Source organism: Cydia strobilella, chromosome Z (assembly GCF_947568885.1).
Source record: "Cydia strobilella chromosome Z, ilCydStro3.1, whole genome shotgun sequence".
Classification (NCBI taxonomy): Eukaryota; Metazoa; Arthropoda; class Insecta; order Lepidoptera; family Tortricidae; genus Cydia; species Cydia strobilella.
The window spans coordinates 28,771,268-28,792,413 of NC_086068.1; the positions used below are offsets into that span (position 1 = coordinate 28,771,268).

Sequence of the window (21,146 nt, forward strand, 5' to 3'; positions counted from 1 at the left end):
GTAGGGTAAGTAGTGACACCAAATGTATGGAACAGCATGCACTTTAGTCTCAGGCGATGCCGCTTGGCACGATTGTTCCTTAGGTCAAACAAAGCTGATTTGGCCCGGTAGCCACGAGATCGTACCGTGCCTACCCCCCCAAAAAGAGGGGGGGAGGGGTCAACTCCCCAGGTCTAATTCGTCCAGGTCTTAGCAACTAGGGCAAGTCAATACCATTTTCGGATAATTTAGGGACGAGGAATTCATTTTTGAAATAATTGTTATACCTTTTCATACAAAAAAATGAAACATTTCCAAGGAGGCATTCATACATATTTTTGTAGGAAAAAAATAATTTATAGCGCGTGGCGGTGACGATTTTCATACAAATGGAACTATGGCCAAAGTTAATGATTAAAAATGTTTACAGACACTGAATTTGGCGTTTTTAAAGTATGATTATAATGTTTTAATGCTTGTTTCATGCATGTTTGCCCATTTTTGGTACAAATTTGTTGTTTTTATTTTTCTTACATACTAACTTTCATCCCCCCATTTCACCCCCTTAAGGGTTGATATTTTCAAAATTTATTTTATAATTAATAACCAAAATAATAACCAAAAATTCATTAGCGGGCGCCATTTTCAAAATTTATATAGCCTATGTCACTAACTCAATTCTGACGAATTCAACCACACCTCATTTGGGCTATATAAATTTTGAAAATGGCGCCCGCTAATGAAAAAAGGGAGGGGGGATTGTTTTTTAGTGTTCCGTGCAAAACTTTGTTTTGACAAACGGAACACTTATGGGATTCACTTCGGTCTTGCAAATCAGTTTAATGCGTTTTCTCAGAGACCGTTTGACGTAGATACCTAAAATTTTAAATAGTTATAGCAATTACCACCACGAATATTGTAAATAAGTCGAAACCGCTTATTTCTTATTTTAGGGGGAAGTTTAGGGGGTTGAGAGGGGTAACCAGATTTTTTATTTCATTTGTAAGAATCGTGTGGGGTACCATTAGAAAGCTTGCAAAAAATTGAGTCGATATACTGATTTTGACTTCATTTTAGACTGCAGTAGTTTCGATAAAAAATGCATTTAAAGTTGCAAGTTTTCATACAAAAATATTCGCCTCTGTCCTGGGAATTTTCGCAAAAACTATAGCTAACAGACAGCTAACCAGACAATTACCAACTAAAACGAGCATGAAGACGGCGGGAAAATTATCAGGATAACGTAACCTTTACTAGTTTTTTGACTGCAGCCTGATCTTAGGTTACTTAGGGAATCAGTACTTGGTAATTCTGTACTTTACTTTACAATGGTTACCTTAAAAAAACAACCTTATCCGAATAGAAATAAGTTTAAATTTGGAACGGGATTTTTCACAATTTTAAGTAATTTAGTAAATTTGTTTGTGGAATTTATATGTGCATAGAGTTAGTAAATCGTAGACATTAATATAATATTTATTTAATAGTTTTGATGATTTCAAATTTTGACTATGACTGACAGTTCAATATCTGTTTAGTCAAATTATACTGTCGAGTTAAGTAAACCTGGATAAGGGTTGTGTGATGGACAGATATGATTTAGGAACCTAATACATATTACAAATTAGTGGTCATTTATACAATATGGTACAACACAGGATCTTGGCGATAATGTTTGTAAAAAAAAAACAAATTGATTGCAGTTAAAACTAGTTTTGACTTTTCGGGAAAACGCATTTTCACTAGATGAAACTAGTTTTCACTGTAGGTATTCTGCCAGAGTTAAAGGATAGGTGCGACGATGAGCAAAGCGAGAATGAGTATGTTAGGCCAACCATGACCAATCAGCGCAAATTCGAGAGAATGGCGATAAATTAAATGTCGCATAATTTAATACTGAAACGGGATTTAATAGAATGCACTTACTTTTATCATTTTGGCCTGACGTTTTGAACGTCACATTACGTCCGCGGCTACAGGCAAACTCAAATCAATATAGATAAAATGTATTTTTTCTTATTGCTACTTTCATATACCTCTTATTAAAAATTTCAGTATCCCCTTTTTGTAAGAAACTGACTGACTTTTCATTTTGAGTCGTGTCCAGTCTATAAGTTTCACATACCTACAACAATCATAGGTTATAATAACATGAGGTTTTATATCTACTTACTGTTTTTGACGTATTTAGTTTTTTACATACGAAGTTGTCATTTTTATTGTCAACTTTGACGTATATAGTTATTATTGAGATTAAAGATTCCAAAAGAGTTATTTCAACGTTCTTAAAAATTCAACCCCTAAAGAGGTTAAAAAGGGGATGTAAGTTTATATGTGGTACAAATTTTCATTTAAGCTAGGAACTTGAAACTTGGTAAAAAGGGCATTATATTAAAATAGACGAAAACTGATTACATACACCGTTTTTGAAAAGTTTGTATTAATAGTTTCGGGAGCGAATATTTTTTTTAAATAGTGGACTTGTAAATCTTCTAAGAGGGTCGAGAGGGATTATATCGGGAACAATATTTTTCAGTTAGGGTCTTGAAACTTCGTAGTTTGTGAAAGACAAATTTCATGCGTTGTATAACAAATGATTAACCGTCCCTACTGATATCTTTTGCTGCATAATATATAACCACCAACATACAAATCCACGCGTAAAAGGTCGCGGGCAACAGCTAGTAGAGGATATTCACAGTCACTTAGTATGTATTTTTTAAATGATCTATTCAGTCATTTGCAATTTAGCGCAGTTCAAATTCAACTGTGGATTGTGAAATTTTTGAACGTTTTCTAATAGTTTGTTACACGAAGTAGTGAAAATGTTACAGTATGTTATGTATTTGTGATCTACTCACAAAGCCCTTTCATTTGGTACCCCACATGGTATGATTTAAAAAAAAAGTATAAAACTTTGTACTGCCGACTTTTTGACGTCACAGCAACTACCCCCACCACTTTCGCGCTTGTCATCTCATATATTTGTGTTCAGGACATCACACTGAATACTCTGATACCAAATATATCCATGTCTGTGATGACATGAGCGAAAATCGATTTCTAGAAGACATATATTTTTGTTCATCAAAATAGAAATATTTTGCAGATCAATTAAATGACATCCCTACTTAACTATCCCCGTGGCGGCCGTGGCTTTAACATTTAGGATTAAATAGTCAGCCAACTTGAGTGTTAGAAAATGATTTTAATTTTATTTAATATACCTACGTGGGCTATTTTATATAGTTTTTTTTTAATTTGTGATATTTTTTTTTAATTTCTACTCAGAATCACGAGCGTTTCCGATCCTAATCAGAGAAAATAAGTGACCCAAAATATCCATACTTTTTCGTTCCTTCGGTTTCGTTACTGTGATACCAATGTCTATGAAAACAGGTAACGGCATGCAAATAAAAAATATGGGACACTTTTTTTCCTATTAGTATCGAAAGAGCTCCGCTCGTGATCGTGAGTAATAAACATTAACATTTTATAATAAAAAAAGAATCCGTAGTCTACAACTTTAAATAAAAAGGCACACATACTTATTTAATTTCATTTTAATTTATTTATTTATTCAGGAATTATATTCTTTACAGATTTTCTGAGTCACGGAGCGAGTTTCAACAAAAAATACGGTCAGTGATTTTTTTACACCAAGAATTCAATATAATTTTGTTCTATTATGAGATGCTAGCTCTAGCTAAAAAACTATTATGAGATGCTAGCTCTAGCTAAGAAACTATTATGAGATGCTAGCTCTAGTTAAGAAACTATTATGAGATGCTAGCTCTAGCTAAGAAACTATTATGAGATGCTAGCTCTAGCTAAGAAACTATTATGAGATGCTAGCTCTAGCTAAGAAACTATTTTTTCACTTCTCATGCTCGTAAAGTTCTCTTTTGTGCTAGATGTAGGCTGCACAAAATGCTACTTTTATGCTCTAGTGCACAAAGTAATTTTTTTTAAAGACTAAGACAATCAAATTACTGCCATAGTACACAATAAAACATAATCGGATAATATTGTTATTCCACTTAATTTGGCCCGTTTTTTAATAATCCGTGTTTTATATATTACTAATTCATTAAAATCTTACAATACACCATAGTTATTATAGAAATAAACTACAAAATGTAGTTATAATTTGGCAGAATGAATAAAGACTTAAAGCCCCCTCCACACGAATTGCGGCGCGAAGCCGTGAACGCTAGTGTGGACAGTTCGCTAATCAGCGAAATCGACACCACACTCGCGTTCGCGGCTTTGCGCCGCGATTCGCGAACGAGTGTGCAGTGGGCTTAAGGTAAATATGACGTGTTAAAAAAATAATGAAAAAATGTATTTTATTTGTTTGCCATTGTTTTATTTTACTCACAATCGAAGTGAAAAGCAGTGTGTATAACCAAAGATAGATATAACTCCGTAATAGATGGATACAGTCTAAGCAAAAAACGTGCCTCGAAAATCAAGAAAATTTGATTCTCGTTCAGAGGGCGCTACTAGCTTTGGCCTGCTGTCGTATAGATGGCGTTGACGGTTTCGTTTGTTATTTAACAATTTTAACGCATATTAGTGAAAAAACATGGGTCAAAATCATAAAAATAATTAATGCAAATAAAAAAAATCATTTATCCATATTTAAATACATTTTATCGTATTTTTATAAATCTTCATTATTAGTTTTAAAGTGTGTCGACAGATGGCAGTGAATTTACTGGGGTTACAAAATTTACTATGATAGTACCGCTCTAGTATAAGTTACTCTATGGTATAACTCAGGCACAAACGCCTATTTTTATCCTCGGCTATATTGGTCCTCGCTGCCGCTCGGACCAATAAATTGCCTCGTGTGGAGATAATTCGCTTTGTGCCCTAGTTGTACAACCTTAATCAAATTATGCAATGCCGATGAAAGTACTACAAAATTTTTCAATGCCTCGTCTTAAGGGCAGATGTGATGGGTATAATTTCTATAGCCCATATGAGATGTGGTTGAATTCGTCAAAATTGTGTTAGTGACATAGGCCATATAAATTTTGAAAATGGCGACCGCTAATGAAAAAAACCGGCCAAGTGCGAGTCGGACTCGCGCACCGAGGGTTCCGTACATTACATAATTTTAACAATGTATTTTTTATGTGAAACGTGAGTGAAAGGTAAATTGCGGTTTACGATTTATGACGCATTAAAAAAAACTACTTACTAGATCTCGTTAAAACCAATTTTCGGTGGAAGTTTGCATGGTAATTTACATCATATATTTTTTTCAGTTTAGAAGAAAATGATATTAGAAACCTCAATATCATTTTTGAAGACCTATTCATAGATACCCCACACGTATGGGTTCAATACAAAAAAAAATTGAGTTTCAGTTCCAAGTATGGGGAACCCCCAAAATTTATTGTTTTTTTTTTCTATTTTTGTGTGAAAATCCTAATGCGGTTCACAGAATTCATCTACTTACCAAGTTTCAACAGTATAGTTCTTATAGTTGCAGAGAAAAGTGGCTGTGACATACGGACGGACGGACAGACAGACAGACATAACGAATCTATAAGGGTTTTGTTTTTATTTGGCTACGGAACCCAAAAAAGGGAGGGGGGGGATTGTTTTTTTCTTACTATAGCAATATGGGTACCAAATGAAAGCTAATGAAAAGACCATTTCAAAAATATATGTAGTCTGGTTTTTTGTTTGTTTTAATAATAGTTGCAGTTTATTGTAACAGAAAATTATACTTTTTTTCAACTTGATGTACTTTTCTTATTTTTGGTTATATCTGGTTAATTATTTTTTTTACGTTATATAGAGGAGATTCACAGTCACTTAGTATGTATTTTGGAAGGATCCATTCAGTCATTTTGAATTCAGAGCAGTTCAGTCAACTGTGGATTGTGAAATTTTTTAACGTTTTTTAATAACTTATTAGACGAAGTAGTGAAAATATTACAGTATGTTATATATTTGTGATCTACTCACAAAGCCCTTTCATTTGGTACCCCACATGGTATGATTAAAAAAAAAGGTAAAAAACTTTGTACTGCCGACTTTTTGACGTCACAGCAACTACCCCCACCACTTTCGCGCTTGTCATCTCATATATTTGTGTTCAGGACATCACACTGAATACACTGATACCAAATATACCCATGTCTGCGACGACATGAGCGAAAAGTAAGCCAAAGCTTGTTCCGCCAAGCTACTATGTAGTTGCCGTTACATGATTGATTTACTTTTATAGCAGAGAAAATCGTTTCAAAGGTGCCTCTTTGCCAAACATATTCATTGTACAAGCAAATGGGACCGATTCAACCCTCTAAATTTAAATCGGTTCAGAAACGCGATCTGTCTAGAACATCTGTACGGACAATATACGAAAGCATTTTTGCCTACGCTGAAACAGAGAACCTTCTCTTCGCTCTTTCAGTAAAAAAATATATTTTGAAATTGTTTATTATTTATTCAATTAAGTAGGAACGTATAAAATTTTCCGCTAGAACCTAAATTAATGTTTTATTTTTTTATTTACGTTTACTTTTTACTAATATAAGAATATAAGCCTTTAAAAAAAGCGAGCCGAGACGTGTGGGTGAGGAGGGGGGGTTCGGTGCGGAAAGTTTCATGAAACGCGCGAAGCAACGTGCGCTGTGCGGCGGTGCTAGCAGAGCAAAAATATGAACCATAGAGATACGAACCTTGCGATGGAAGATTTAAGGATTTGATAATCGCGCGGGTTTTGACGTTTTACCTCGATAACTCTGAAAGTATAAGTACTTCTGATTAAAATTTATATATCACTAGCTACCCTAGCCTAGCCTAGGCTCGGCTATATCACTAGCAATTTTCTATATTATTTAAAACTATACTGCAAAGGGTAACGATATACAGTTTAAAATACTTAAAAGTTTCCCCTCTGGGTTGGAAGGTCAGATGACAGTCGCTTTCGTAAAAACTAGTGCCCACGTCAATTCTTGGGATTGGTTACCAAGCGGACCCCAGGCTCCCATGAGCTGAGGCAAAATGCCGGGACAACGAGAGGAAAATGATGATGGCATTCAATTTTTTCTAATTTTTTATTTAAATTTCAGGATCAATTATACAAACAAATACTACACGCGATTACATTAAGAAAATTGACCAGGTTCGATTCCCGGTTATGTATGAGAGTTAAAAAAAAATTGAATGTCATTATTCTTAAATCTATAATCGACGCCATGGTTCCTAAGAACAGCTTTCGCTATCTCTCAAAGTTTCTGACTTCTCCATACTGACCCATTTGGATTGATCACTCTGTATAAAGCCCCATTTACACGGCGCGAGAAATTGCATGCAATATTCAGTACCTACAATTACAAATTCAGTCGATCGACCAAATAACACAAAATCGCATCCAAGTACTTGAAACATCTAAAAGAGGCTTAAACGTATTAATGTCCCTAATTAGGTATTTCGTACGGTTAAAATCAAAAATCACTATATCTGAATTAATTTGGTTAGAGGCTATAAATTGTAAATCAATCACACGATTAAGCACTAAAATATTCAGTTATTCGCTATCTCTTAAACTGTACCAGTGAACAACTGTTTCTGTGAAAATCTCCTTGATAATATTATGATAGAAAGGTCACTGTCACAGTAAGTATTTGACAGCAGTGTTGGCCGAACATTAATTGCAATTAACCATTAACCAGTACAAATTGAACCGAAAACCGTAAGGGACAGTTACAGTTTACGGTTCAATTTATTGGTTAATTGCATTAACGTTTCGGCCAACACTGTTTGACAGAGCGTGCCATCACGTTTTCGTATTTCATATATTTAACTGCTTATATTTTTATAGTTGAATAATTTAAGGTGTCCGAATGTTACGTTTTTTCCGAGATTTTTTAACGCCTAGGACAATATATAAGAATAGATTATACAACAAGCGCATAAAGTAGCAGCCCAAACATATTTAGTTACCACATGTTTCTTTTGATTGACAGAACAAGATACGATTTTTTTTTCAAAATATTGATGTTATGTTAATTATTGTTGGCAATAATAATATTTTACAAAATACTTTAATATATTCTATAAAATTATTAAAAAGCATGAAGTAAATCAGTTTACAGTTATTATAACAGATATTATTTACTAGCTGTGCCCGCGGCTTCGCCTGCGTGGAATTCGGTCTGTGTCGGTAAGCGGCTAATTTACCCCTAATTTATCTCCCTGGAGGCGGAACTTGAAGTAAAGTTGACAGATGGATACGCTAGAGGACTGTAGTCTAGATAAAATATTTTACAATTAGGTAAAATATTATAAATAAAACTACACTCCAAAGTCAATATTTTTTTGCCCTTATTTGAAATTTTGACGTGATTTAAACGACATAGAATAGTAGGTGTATATCGAACGATACAGTACCATTTTTGTATTTTTACGTCCTTGACTGTACCTATCCAAATCATGTCCATGGCAAATATCATCCAAATCGGTCCTCCAGTCAAATCAGTCTAAGCATGACGCCGGCGGCGCGCAGCGTCTGCCCCTACGACTTGTTGATGGTCATGGCGAAGCAGACGCTCACGGGAACCTGTAGGCGCATGAAGCAGAACGGGAAGTTGCTCGGGATGAGGGGGATGCGCTGGATGAACACGGCTTCTCCGGCGCCACACTCCGTCAGAATCTGCGCCTACATATGTATTGCGTACGATGTCTTTGAGATCACAATCGAGACTCGCGCTGGCTTGCCGTTTCAGCGGAAAGCGAAGCGACCTGCCTGGCTAGAGCGCCACTGAGTCTCTCAGGGGTCTCTCTTTAGGGTTCCGTACCCAAAGGGTAAAAACGGGACCCTATTACTAAGACTCCGCTGTCCGTCTGTCCGTCCGTCTGTCCGTCTGTCTGTCACCAGGCTGTATCTCATGAACCGTGATAGCTAGACAGTTGAAAATTTCACCGATGATGTATTTCTGTTGCCGCTATAACAACAAATACTAAAAACAGAATAACATAAATATTTAAATGGAGCTCCCATACAACGTGATTTTTTTTGCTGTTTTTCCGTAATGGTACGGAACCCTTCGTGCGCGAGTCCGACCCGCACTTGGCCGGTTTTTTCAGACTCCTGAGACCGTGCCCCTTGTAGCCTCAATACGTTGCGAGACTTTCGCGAAAGATTCGATTTTTTTCGGGAAGGCATGGTAACGCGTATAAGTCCCAAATCGTTTGACAATTACTCCGCAAACGACATAGTTTTTTTTTTTTTTAAAGTACCCACCTTCGTGGCCATTATTAAGAGGAAAGGGCCGCTTCTCCATACAAACGCAGTCTCCATTTTCCTATATCATTATGAAAATATTTTTAGGTACATAATTTGATGTAAGTATATTTACCATAGCTAAATGCTACGTTTTCTACGTTTCTTTTTTAGATTATTTGATTATTGTAAAAATTAGGAGCAAAAAACTGATTTCAGGCAAATTTTTTAATGCTTCTAACTTTTATAATAAGTAATAAAAAATTCCAAAAACAAAAACGTACACGGGACATAGCTGTGGTTGATACACAACTAATTGTGTCAAAATATTTTGAATAATGTTAATATCAAGAGAGGAAAATGAGGACTAACAGTTGTACGAAAAGGTGATTTCGCGCGGGTCTTTCACTTTCGTCTTAGTGCTTAAAGGATGCGATACGTATGAATATGGATGCGGTATACGATTAGGTATTTGGCAGAATTAATCTCGGTGTTCCAAAGATGTATTTAAGAAGTGGAGCTACCCAGATTTTTGATGTAGGGGGGTGGGGATGTTTAAGATTAGGTTCTAAGTCGTTAAGTATCATTTTCAACTAAATCAAAAGACGTATACGTAGATTTCATGTAAATCAGTTCAGGCGGTTATTGATTCTCCCTACAATATTACACCTTTCTTTTAGTTTTAAGGTAATTTTTTTTGGATAAAAACTACCCTATGTTCTTCTATGGGACTCTATACCAAATTTTATCTGAATCGATTCAGCGGTTATTGAATCCCATACGAATTTCCACCTCCCTTTTCACACCCTTAAGGGATGATGTTTGAGATTAAAACTTTCCTATGCTCTTTCCTAGGACTCAAACTATCATTATACCAAATTTAAACTAAATTGGTTCAGCGGTTTAAGCGTGAAGAGGAATTTAAAAAAAAGTATTATTTTTTCATATTTTTTGTGTTTTCACTCCGGAATGGTGTCATTTTGACATTTTGATATCATAAATGAATTCGACATACCCGATTTATACAAAACCGATACCTAACTTGGCCTAGTAGCTTAAATGATATAGTTATCAAGATAAAGTTTTTAACCCCTTTTTCACCACCTTGGGGGATTAATTTTTAAAAACGTTGAAAGTAATTTTCTTGCTTTTTAATATAATACCTTTTTGCAAAGTTTCAAGTTCCAAGCTTAAAATAAAATTTGCACCCAAGACAAACTTTCATCCCCTTTTCAACCCCCTGAGGCGTTAAATTTCCAAAAACGTCGAATTTTTTTTTTTGTAATCGTCTATTATACCTTTCTAAGAAGTTTCAAAGCATTTGTAATGGATTCAAACTTTCAACCCCCTTTGAACCCCGTTAGGGGACTAATTCTTGATAACGCTGAAATCGCTTTTCCTGTATTATAATAATATGCCCATATACAAAGTTTCAAGTAACGCGCTCGAAAAAAAAAATTAATCTCCATACAAATTTTCAACCTCTTTTTCACCTCTTTAGGGGATGAATTTTCAAAAACGATGTAATTAGTTTTCTTGTATTTCAATAATATATCTTTTTACGAAGTTTCAAATTGCTAGCTTAAAATAAATCTTGAACCCCATACAAACTTTTATTACACCCTTTTTTAAACCCCTGAGGGGTAAAATTTCTCAAATTTTTACAGCCTATAACCTGGCCGTGGTTTTTTTTGACAGATTAATAAAGTTTGCATTAAAATCCGTTCAGCCGTTTTCAATTGATGCGCGGTCAAATAAACAGACAAACAGATAAACAGATAAACAGACAATCAGACAAACAGACAAAAATTCTAAAAACTGTTGGAACGTGTTCTGTTATCGATTCTAAGTATCCCCAGCCAATTTTTTTTTCGAATATCTTCCATGTACAGACTTTCGACCCTATTCCGCTTTATTATATGCATGTTTATTTATATAAATGAATAAATGGATGCTGATAAGCAATAATGTGTCAACCCACAAAAAGTAAAGAAAATGAGATTTAATGCCATATTGTAGCTAGTCCGCTCTACTTCATTTTGCAAAAATGACCTTAGTGATTTTAAATTTATAAATATTCCAAAAGAAGGAAAAAAGGTTAACACAAATCCGTTAACACGTGTTGGCTGTTTTGCATTAATGCGTCTAGTATCTTAACTTATTGCAGTAATGGGCAGAACGCATACTAAAATATCAACAATGTCTTAACAGAAGTTACCTCATTATTGCGGAAATCACATCCCATTAGTTCTGTTTTACCAGAAGCGCTCTGAAGGTGTGCTGCAAAAAATTGTGTTTATAATACGTAATTTTACGAATTTAGTTCACAAATCTATTAATGGTTGCGCTTTTCAAGAGATAAATACTAATGCTGATCAAAATCAGGTGTTTATAAAGCGTAATCACACTAGTTTATAAGGGTTTTATTTTTTAGGTAAGTATGCCGAAATAAATTAAACAAAACCGCTAAATGCTGTAGTTTTTCTTAGCAATTCATTTTAAATGCCAAGTTCAACAATTTGAATATATGCACATTCGTAAAATAATGTTAGTTTTATAATTTAATTGTATAGTAGTATCGTTTTAGGTTAAGTTCGATCTCACTGCGATGCTATTAGTCAATGTTATGTACTCCATAATTGTCATATATATCAGTCTTTACTACCTTTTAAAATGTTGTTAGTGTAAGTTATAATATGTATATTGTGGATGTTCTTTAATAATATATATATATTATAATGATTTTAAATAACTTGTTAGAGTTGAATCATTCTTGCAAATCGAAAAATAAATTATATCAATGTGTGAGGCTTCATCGATTATTGCAAAACAAAATTTATATTAAGTTAGTATTTAACAATAAGTTATGTGCTATAGCATGTCGATTATAAGTTCAGAGGCAGAATTACACAATTAGCATAACTGTATAATGACACGTTTTTGAGAAAGTTTCACGTCATCATGGAATTCGCAATAAAGAAAAATGCGGTTATTACGATAAATTTAAATTTATTCCGAATATTCTAATTATAAATCACTAGTATTCGTCGTATTTAAACTGACACATACAACAATTTAAACAAAATCTTTAAATTTTAGATCAAAAGCTCAAAAGCAACCACAAAAAATCTTTAGACGCCATTTTCTCAAAATGATGTTTATGTGGGTTAACACATTGTTGCTTATCAGCATCCAAATTACCTACTTACTAAAAGAACAACACATATTTGTCGTCCTCAAGCTAGGCTTACCTTGTATTTATCACTCATTCTCACTTTTCTTTCATGATCTTAACTTTCATGTCGAAGGGATCTCGTATCAAAAAAAAGTTTATTAACAGCTTTAGGTATATTTTTGTCACATTCTCATGTTGGAATAAATTATGTTAGATTAAAGATTAACAGTAATTGAGGCTGGAGACTACAGTAAGTATTTCTAATGTTTAAAAATAACTAAAAAAGGAGTATCCCGGCTTAAAGTAAGTAAATAAATTTGCGTATTTAGTTACTCACTCATAGTCAAGGAAATAGTTTATTTTTTACTGTTAGAAGTCTTAGAACAAATTAAATTATTAACGGAAAATACTTTAATTTGTTTTTATTTTAAGTAGAAACCTAGAAACACTATTATATAAATTATAAACTGACATAAATGTCATATACTAAGAAAAAGTGAGGCCTTGGTCACTTTTTCTTAGTATATGACATTTATTTCAGTTTTTAGTTTATTTTTGTAATAAAATACGTATAATTAGTAAAAAAATACTCAGCAGTGAGTATCGTACTTTATGCGATATAATGATTAAACTTCTTCTTCTTCGCCTAGCCTTTTCCCATATCATTTGGGGTCGGCTCTCCTCTTCATTCTTCGCCAGGCGTATCTGTTCTGGGTCGTCGAGACATCTATTTGGGCTTTCTTAAGGTCTTTGTTAATGACGGACATCCAGGTCGTAAGGGGTCTGCTTCTGCCCGATCTTTTGGAGCCGATGTCGATGTTAAGGACTTGTCTAGTCATGTGATCTTCCGGCCTCCTCATGACATGGCCATACCACTTTAAGCGCGATTCGGAGAGCTTATCTTCTATTGGCCGGATGTGCTCATTTCTCACCCTGTCGAGTAGAGTGACACCTCCTGCCCACCTCAACATCTTCATTTCGGTTGTGTGCAGTTTTGTGGTATGGACCTTCTTCAAAGGCCAGCATTCAGCGCCGTAGGTGAGTGCTGGTCTGATTGCGGACTTGTACACCTTCCCCTTCACACGCACCGGCATTCTGCTGTCGCATAGCACACCCGACAGTTCTCGCCACTTCATCCACCCCGTGCTGATGCGATAAGCTAGGTCAGTGTCTATGGTACCGCCATTGGCTACAACCGATCCAAGGTATTTAAATTGGCTGACTTCCCGTAGCTGATGGGTTTGCAGTTTAACCGGATTGTACTGCTGGTTGGATTCCGAGTAGCAGCAGCGCATGTACTTCGTCTTCTGCCGACTTATTTTTAGTCCACCTGTCTCAACAGCGGCTCTCCATACTTCAAGAGATTCTTCCAGGTCATCGAGGTTATCTCTGATAAGAACGACATCGTCCGCATACAGTAGGTCCCAAGGTGGTGTCTTCTGTATATTTGCCGTTAGGTGGTCCATTACTATGTTTAACAACAGTGGGCTCAAAGCCGATCCTTGGTGTACACCTACTCCTACTTGAAAGTCGTCGCTTACTCCCGCTGGATTCCTCACTTTTGTATGGACATCCGTGTACATATCAGTGACAACTTGGATGTACAGTTCAGGTACCAATTGCGCGCGGAGTGACTGCCAGATTAGCTGTCGTGGGACTGTCAAAGGCCTTTTCAAGGTCTATAAAGGCAAGATAAAGGTCCTTCTTCGTCTCTTTATGTTTTTTGAGAAGGATCCTTAGACTATGCAGCGCGTCAGTCGTTGACCTCCCTGCTACAAACCCGCATTGGTTTTGGGTTACAGTGGTAAGTTGTAATAGTCTGTTATTGACGACTCTTTCCCATGTCTTAAAGGTATGCGATATGAGTTTTATTGCACATAGTTGTAGTTCTCGCATAGCCTAATGTCACCCTTATTCTTAAAGAATGGGACCAAATAGCGTTTTCTCCATTCGTTGGATATTCCATCTTGGAGGATTTTGTTAAAAAGGTTCGCAAGAAACCTGTCACCGGCTTCACCGAAGCATTTCCACAGTTCTGCTGGAATTTCGTCTGGCCCAGTCGATTTATTATTTGCCATGCCATTTTTCTTAATGCCCACTTTAATTCATCGGTGTTGATCTCTTGTATAGGTCCTTTGACAGTCTCTATATGTGCTAGGCGCTGAGATGGGAAATACTCATTTAAAAGTTGTGAGTAGTACTCCCGCCATCTGGAATTAATGTCAGCGTTTGATGTGATTAGCTTTCCGTCCTTGTCTTTGATGTACTTAATAGTTTTGACATCCTTGGCATTGTTATTCCTCTGCCTTGCTAGTTTGAATAGTTCTCTATCGTCTTTAGCGTTCTCTAGTCTAGTGTAGAAGTCACCTTCGCAGAGCGCCCTGGCACGTGCAACTTCGCGTTTGGCCTCTTTTTTTGCAGCGTGATATTTATTGCGATCTTCCTCATTTCCACTGAGTTGCCAGGTCTTGAATAGACGCTTCTTTATCCGGACTTTTTCCTCGACTTCTGATTGCCACCACTTTGCTTGTTTATTGTTTTTCAGTGGTCCTTTAGTTACTCCTAACAAGTTAGAGGCACTTTTCACACAGTGATCCTGAAACCTGTTCCACATTGAATCGGCCGTATCGTCCTTCTGTGCGCCATCTTCAAGATACTGCTGGATGTCGATTACAAGACGATGTCCTCTGGGCAAGATAGCCTGTGCCATCGGATTTTAGGCCTTCTGTCTACACGGTTTTTGGTAGTTACTGGCACAAGGTCGTCAGCGACAAGCAGCCTGTGCTGTGATGTAAGGGGCTCCCCAGGTATCACCTTGCAGTCCCTGAAAGTGTTGAGTTTATTGCGATCTGCGAGGATGTAATCTATTTGTGTGTTTGCATTTCCACTTTTATACGTTATTTTATGTTTATCAGGCTTTGTAAAGTATGTGTTGATAATAGCCATGTCAAAAGTGGTTGCAAAGTCAAGGATTTTCACGCCTTGTGTATTCTGTGTACCGTACCCCAAGCCACCATGCACTGTTTGATGACAGGGGGAGGTCGCACCAACGTGACCGTTGAGATCACCTGCAATGTATTTCGTCTCGTCGAGTGGATATGAATGCAGTAAGTCACTTAGATTATCCCAGAATATTTGTTTCTCTACGTCGCTGCATCCTATTTGGGGGGCATACGCTGAAATCACATTCATGCATGGCTGGTTGTCCATTGCAAACTTTATGGCTATGATGCGGTCACTGACGCGTTTGGTTTCTACGACGCGCTCTTGCAGATCACTGTCGATGACAATGCCTACACCGTTATGTCTTGTATCTGTCCCGTGGTATATTACCTTGTAACCATTTCCAATTGTTCGAGCTTTGGACCTCTTCCACTTGGTTTCCTGGATGCAGCATACATTAACCTTGCGTCTGAGTAAAACTTCGCTCAGTTCTGCGCTGCGTCCCGTCATGGAGCCCACATTCCAGGTTACTAACCGCATTTTTGGTCTATGTTGGTGTGCTTCCACGACTCGGCCGTCGCTTCAGGGGTACGCCCTAGCATTTTTGCTCTTAGTTCCGTCGTCGCTTGAGGGGGACGCCCTAACATTATGTCTCGCCTTTCTTGTTGTACTTTTCATGATGAGGAGTTGTTTTTTTTGGCTGGTGGTTTTACGACCGGTTGCCACCTGACGTCAAGACAGTAACCCCTCTTGCTGACTGGGGCTTAGGATGCCACCGTTGACTAACGTTCTTCCGCTGCCATCCTCTGCACGGCAACCTGCCTGCTGCCGTTGTCCCCCGCCGGCCCGGTGTCAGAATATGTCCGAGCGGCCCGACGGGGGTCCCTGTTGGTCCGCGGGAGGTATTTAATTTCCCTCCTGCCCCCCAGTGTCGAGACACTGGTGAGCGTTCCCCTATCCGCCACCTGGGGACGCGTTCTCTAGAGGTGAGGCTCCTCCGAGAATATAAAGATTAAACTAACATAAAACATAATATAAATACTATTATTCACTTGATTGCTGTATGTATTGCATATGCCTCAATATCAATATTTCACTGCAAAAATTGTCTGATTAAACCTCAGGCTTACTTCTGCTTAGTAGTTATTTTTATTTCTAATCCTAGAAAAACACAAATATCTATACGACGGCGGTTTGATAAGTACCCGTTTTACCATATTGTCTATGTCACTGGTCAAAAATGTACTTTTCCCCTCACTAGCTCGGAAAGCCGCCTTTTATCCTTTAAAAAAGCGGTTAAAAACGCATTTTATCCACTAGTGGGGAAAGTAATTTGACCTTGGAGCGTGTTTAAGTAGCTGACAGATAACAAAACGTAAAACACTCATAATAGTGGTTCGTTCGATATTAATTATAATTATCATCATTATAAATGGTTTGAGAATTTAATAAAAAATACCAAATTTAACTTTGTTTAATGATTTTACGTCATAAACCTTAAACACAAGTTGAGTCGATGCAATTACAAAACGCATCGTCAGAAATGTTAACATTGTTAACAATTTTTTTACATAATGTTATACTTTATTGATGATGATTATAATGGGAGAGCGTATGTGGCCGAGGGATCCTCTCTCGTATAGGGCTTTACAGCCACGAACGCAAGTGTCGTAACACTCGTAACCGCGATACTGCTTGAAACATCTGACACAGATGACAAAGGCCTATTTATTATTATTATAATTAACCTGATGATGATGATGATGATTTATTTTTTATGAGCTGTTTTTTTGTATGTTGCACTTTCCTCGCTATAGTGAGGTGAAAAGTTTTGTGTTACACACGGGTGCAAATGTATTTTACTTCTCGTGGGTTGAAATACTTGCTACGCTCAGGATTCTATTTTAGAAAGAATTTCAACTATAGAATCCTTTCGCTTGCTCGTGTTTCAATTCCACACTCGCGGGTAAAATGCAACTATGCAGTGCACCCTTGTATAACAAATAACTATTCCACATTTGCAAGTCACCTTTCATAAGCCTTAAAAGATGAAAAAAATAATTGGCGCTCTTGTTTTTTCGGTCGACTATATTTGCAAGTATGAAGAAAGAACAGCATCAGTCCTTAGTTCGGTTCTTGTTTTTAGAAAGAGAAACTGACGGATTGTTTATGAGTATAACGACTGTTCTTCTTCCATAACAACCCTCAGAATATGATGTTTAACGAATTTAAGCGTGGCAGTACATCTGTTTTTGATGAGGACCAACCTGGTCGGCTTATTGGAGTGACGTCAGAGAAAATGGCAAAAAAAAAAACAAAATATTACTAGCCGAATACCAAATAAAATTTCGGGAACTCGACTTGTCAATGTTGTTATCAAGGAGGTACAAAACAAAAAGTATCGTCAAGACGGCTGCCGCGCTTACTCCTTAGGAACAGCCTAACCAGCTCATTGCTCTCGGCTTGTAACCACAAAATTAGAAGAATTACGTTACGAATTGATGGCGCACCCACGCTGTTCTTCAGATCTAACTCTAAACGATTATTTTAAACTTCCAAAAAATCTGAAAAAGTGGCATGGCGGAAATAGTATGCATTTAACGTAGAGGCCATTGCTGCTACAGAGATCTATTTACAGGACTTTCAGAAATCGTATTTTTTGGGCGGCTTGCTGAAACCGGAATACCGTTGGCAAAAATACATAGGGCAAAAAAATATGTCGTAAAAAATACATAGTGTATTTATTTTTCTACCTTGAAAAAACAACCTGAAAACGGGTACCTACTTATCAAACCGCCCTCGTACATACTAATAGTTATAATTGAAAGAATTCTGATTTCAAGTTTTTTTATTTATGACTTTGATGCTGGTTTTGGAAAAAAAAGTTGCAGAAGAGTGTCTAAGTTACCTATTAAATACACTACCAACAGGTAGGACAAAACACCAAGACATTCATAGTTGCTGTTCAAGGCATTGTTAACTTTACAGCCCACGTTCTGCATTTAGCAAATGCCGTGGTGTACTTTGTTTACGGCCCAACATGCATGACATTACCTACCTACTTACCTACTTACCTTATTGACCTACTTGTGCGTTTTTTTTATCTTAACATATCTCATGTTCAGTCAGAGTAAGTACTCATATTATATTTAATGAGGAATGGCAATGCGTCTATATAACTCGATTCCCATCGACTTGCCTGGTTTGATATCTGCATTGCATTATATCTGCACCAAGAAACTTAACCAAATTAGCTCATGGGTGGTCGAAATGAATGCCCGGCCTTTGGAAGGTATGAGTATGTAGAAAACCAACTTGATGTTTTGGTGGCGATATAAGGACGTGATGGCCAAGTACTCCGGGCCGGGTGGTTTGGTCCCGAGGTGCCAGGGTGCCGGGACTGCCGGGGTGTCGGGGTGCCGGGGTGCCGAGAGCCGGGTGGTGGCCTGGTGGAGGTGCGCGGGGCGCGGCACGTGGCGGCCGGGCGGCGCACGTTGCGGCCGTGCGTGCCGCGGCGCACGTGGCTGTAAGCGTGCCCGGCTGTCGGCCACCGGCTCCTTCAATCCTGCCGCGTGCTTCTTCGGGAACGGACGCGTTACATCGCGTGTTTACCGGGACGTCGCGAGGATTGAGTGCGTCGGAGGAGACAGGGCCGGCGCGTGCTCACGATGCTGGCCCGCACGCCGGCTAGACCGCCACGGGTACATCGATATGGGCACCGAAACGTCGGGGTTAGGCTGGTGCGCCCACTCGCTGCCGCACCTGGAGCGCTGTTTCCTCTCACCGCCGCCACCGTCACCGATGGACCCGCCAGCTCCAGCCGCGGCCCCGCTCATGCTACCGCACCATGTTCACCGTCGCATGCCCATCATTCAACCGTCGCAAGGTACGCACCTTCGGCGTTCGTTTTGTTTACTTTCATATTTGAGCGGATATATATCAGAGAGTAAGTAGTTTTTAAACGTACACCTACCAGCAGAATAAAAGTTGTGATTATAAGATTTAACTGATAATTAATTGTGGGTTAATGACAATATATAAATAAAAATTGTTTAATTTGGAAGGCAGTGTAATATTATGTGTAACGATTGAGTAGTTGAATCGTTTTATTTATAATTTCACAACAAGAGTTACATGCACTCATCTACTTACCCATCAACATTAAGCGGTTTTACATACAAAACTGAAAGATTCTTACGAGAATAATATTTGTTTAGACGGGCTTTAGGAAAACTAGATTATTGTATGTTCCAAATGCCAATCTTACAGAATTGTTAAATTATATACTGAAATACATATGAACAAGTGGCCAAGGTCAGGACAGGGATTGAACCAGCGTCTTCTGCATTCGTGGCAGAAGCCATCTACAAGATTCAACACTTCGCCGACTTTTCAAAACTTTATTTATAAATCTTAACTAACGGCATGTATCGAATAGTATATCATTTTAGGTATATAAATAATAGATTTATTAAAAAACGCACCAATTTTAGAATACCTTCGACGCTTAATCAAAAACACCAAAATAAAACTGGGTATGGGTAGGGGGTACCTACGGTTCCAGTAACTTTTATTATTTAATTACTCAATACTTATGAAGTTAGCATTAGAATTTAATCATCTAAATGAAAAGTAATATCTCGGCGCACGTAGTGTCCCCGCCAAGACAAGCAAAGCGAAGCGCAAGGGCACTACCTGCCTTTTCTCGAAGCGCTTCGTCGTTTTGATTTTGAACCCTCATAACTTGGGTTTGGATTACACCAAAAACAAAATTCTCGGGATATGATGCCAATAGTGGATTTATTAAGCATAAAAAAATTCAATTGCATAGCTCTTATACTTTAGATTTTATTCATATCTAAAAAAAAACGATTTCGTCACTCACTCACACACTCATCAAAAGCTTTAGGGTACTTCCTCAAGTCCTAGGAAGCTGAAATTTGGTATGTAAGATAGTCTTAGTACACAAACAACAAAAAAAAAACAAATTCTGAAATTTTTAGCACCTAATTCCACCCCCCCTTTCACCAAAGGGGGGGGGGGGGTGGAATTTTGTATAGAAAATCAATAACCGCTGTACCGATTTAGTTAAATTTTGGTATGTAGATAGTTTTTGTTATGGGGAATGATATAGAATAGTTTTGAACCCCAAAAGGGGTTCCCTGTAAGGGTGAAAAGGGGGTGGAAAAGGGGGTAAACAGTAAAAAGCAGATTGTATAAAAGATGCCCCCAGATACGAAATTTCAGGATTTTTAATAGTAAATTACCCCCAACCCTTTAATTAGGGGATGGAAGATTGTCATAAGCAACTTACAAAAAGAAGTGAAATCCCACCAAAAACATTTCATGTAAAATATTGCCAAGACGAAACCATAAGGCTCGCACTGTCAAAAAGTTATCAGATCTTTTGTAGAGCCAAGCTTCTAACTCTACAGGCCCTAACTTCACAAACTCTACACCTTAGTTAAAATATGTGGCTTGGCCGTTTTGTTACATACAAAATAATTTATAGTAAATACATTTTTCACCTTACGCCCATGTGACAGTAGCGAAACGGCCAAGCCACATATTTCGACTAAGGTGTAGAGTTTGTGAAGTTAGGGCCTGTAGAGTTAGAAGCTTGGCTTTACAAAAGATCTGATAACTTTTTGACAGTGCGAGCCTTATGGTTTCGTCTTGGCAACATTTTATATGAATTGTTTTTGGTGGGATTAACTATTACTCGGTAAATAAAAATAAATTACACCAGTTATATTTCGTGTTTTTGTGCACTACCGAAGCGAACATTGTCAGAAAATACTA

General features: G+C 37.4%; 1 protein-coding gene across 5 annotated transcripts in view; it reads left to right on the top strand.

Annotated features, from left to right (window-relative positions):
- The window catches only part of LOC134754400 (hepatic leukemia factor), a 205,550-nt gene that overhangs the window by 120,386 nt on the left and 64,018 nt on the right, over window positions 1-21,146 (top strand). For 4 of the 5 annotated variants that reach the window (XM_063690709.1, XM_063690710.1, XM_063690711.1 and 1 more), the window contains exon 2: window positions 3,582-3,620. The exons of the other annotated variant lie outside the window; for it this stretch is intronic. In XM_063690709.1, the coding sequence (XP_063546779.1) occupies window positions 3,582-3,620 (39 nt within the window). The remainder of the gene's footprint in view (window positions 1-3,581; window positions 3,621-21,146) is intronic. 5 annotated transcript variants of the gene reach the window in all.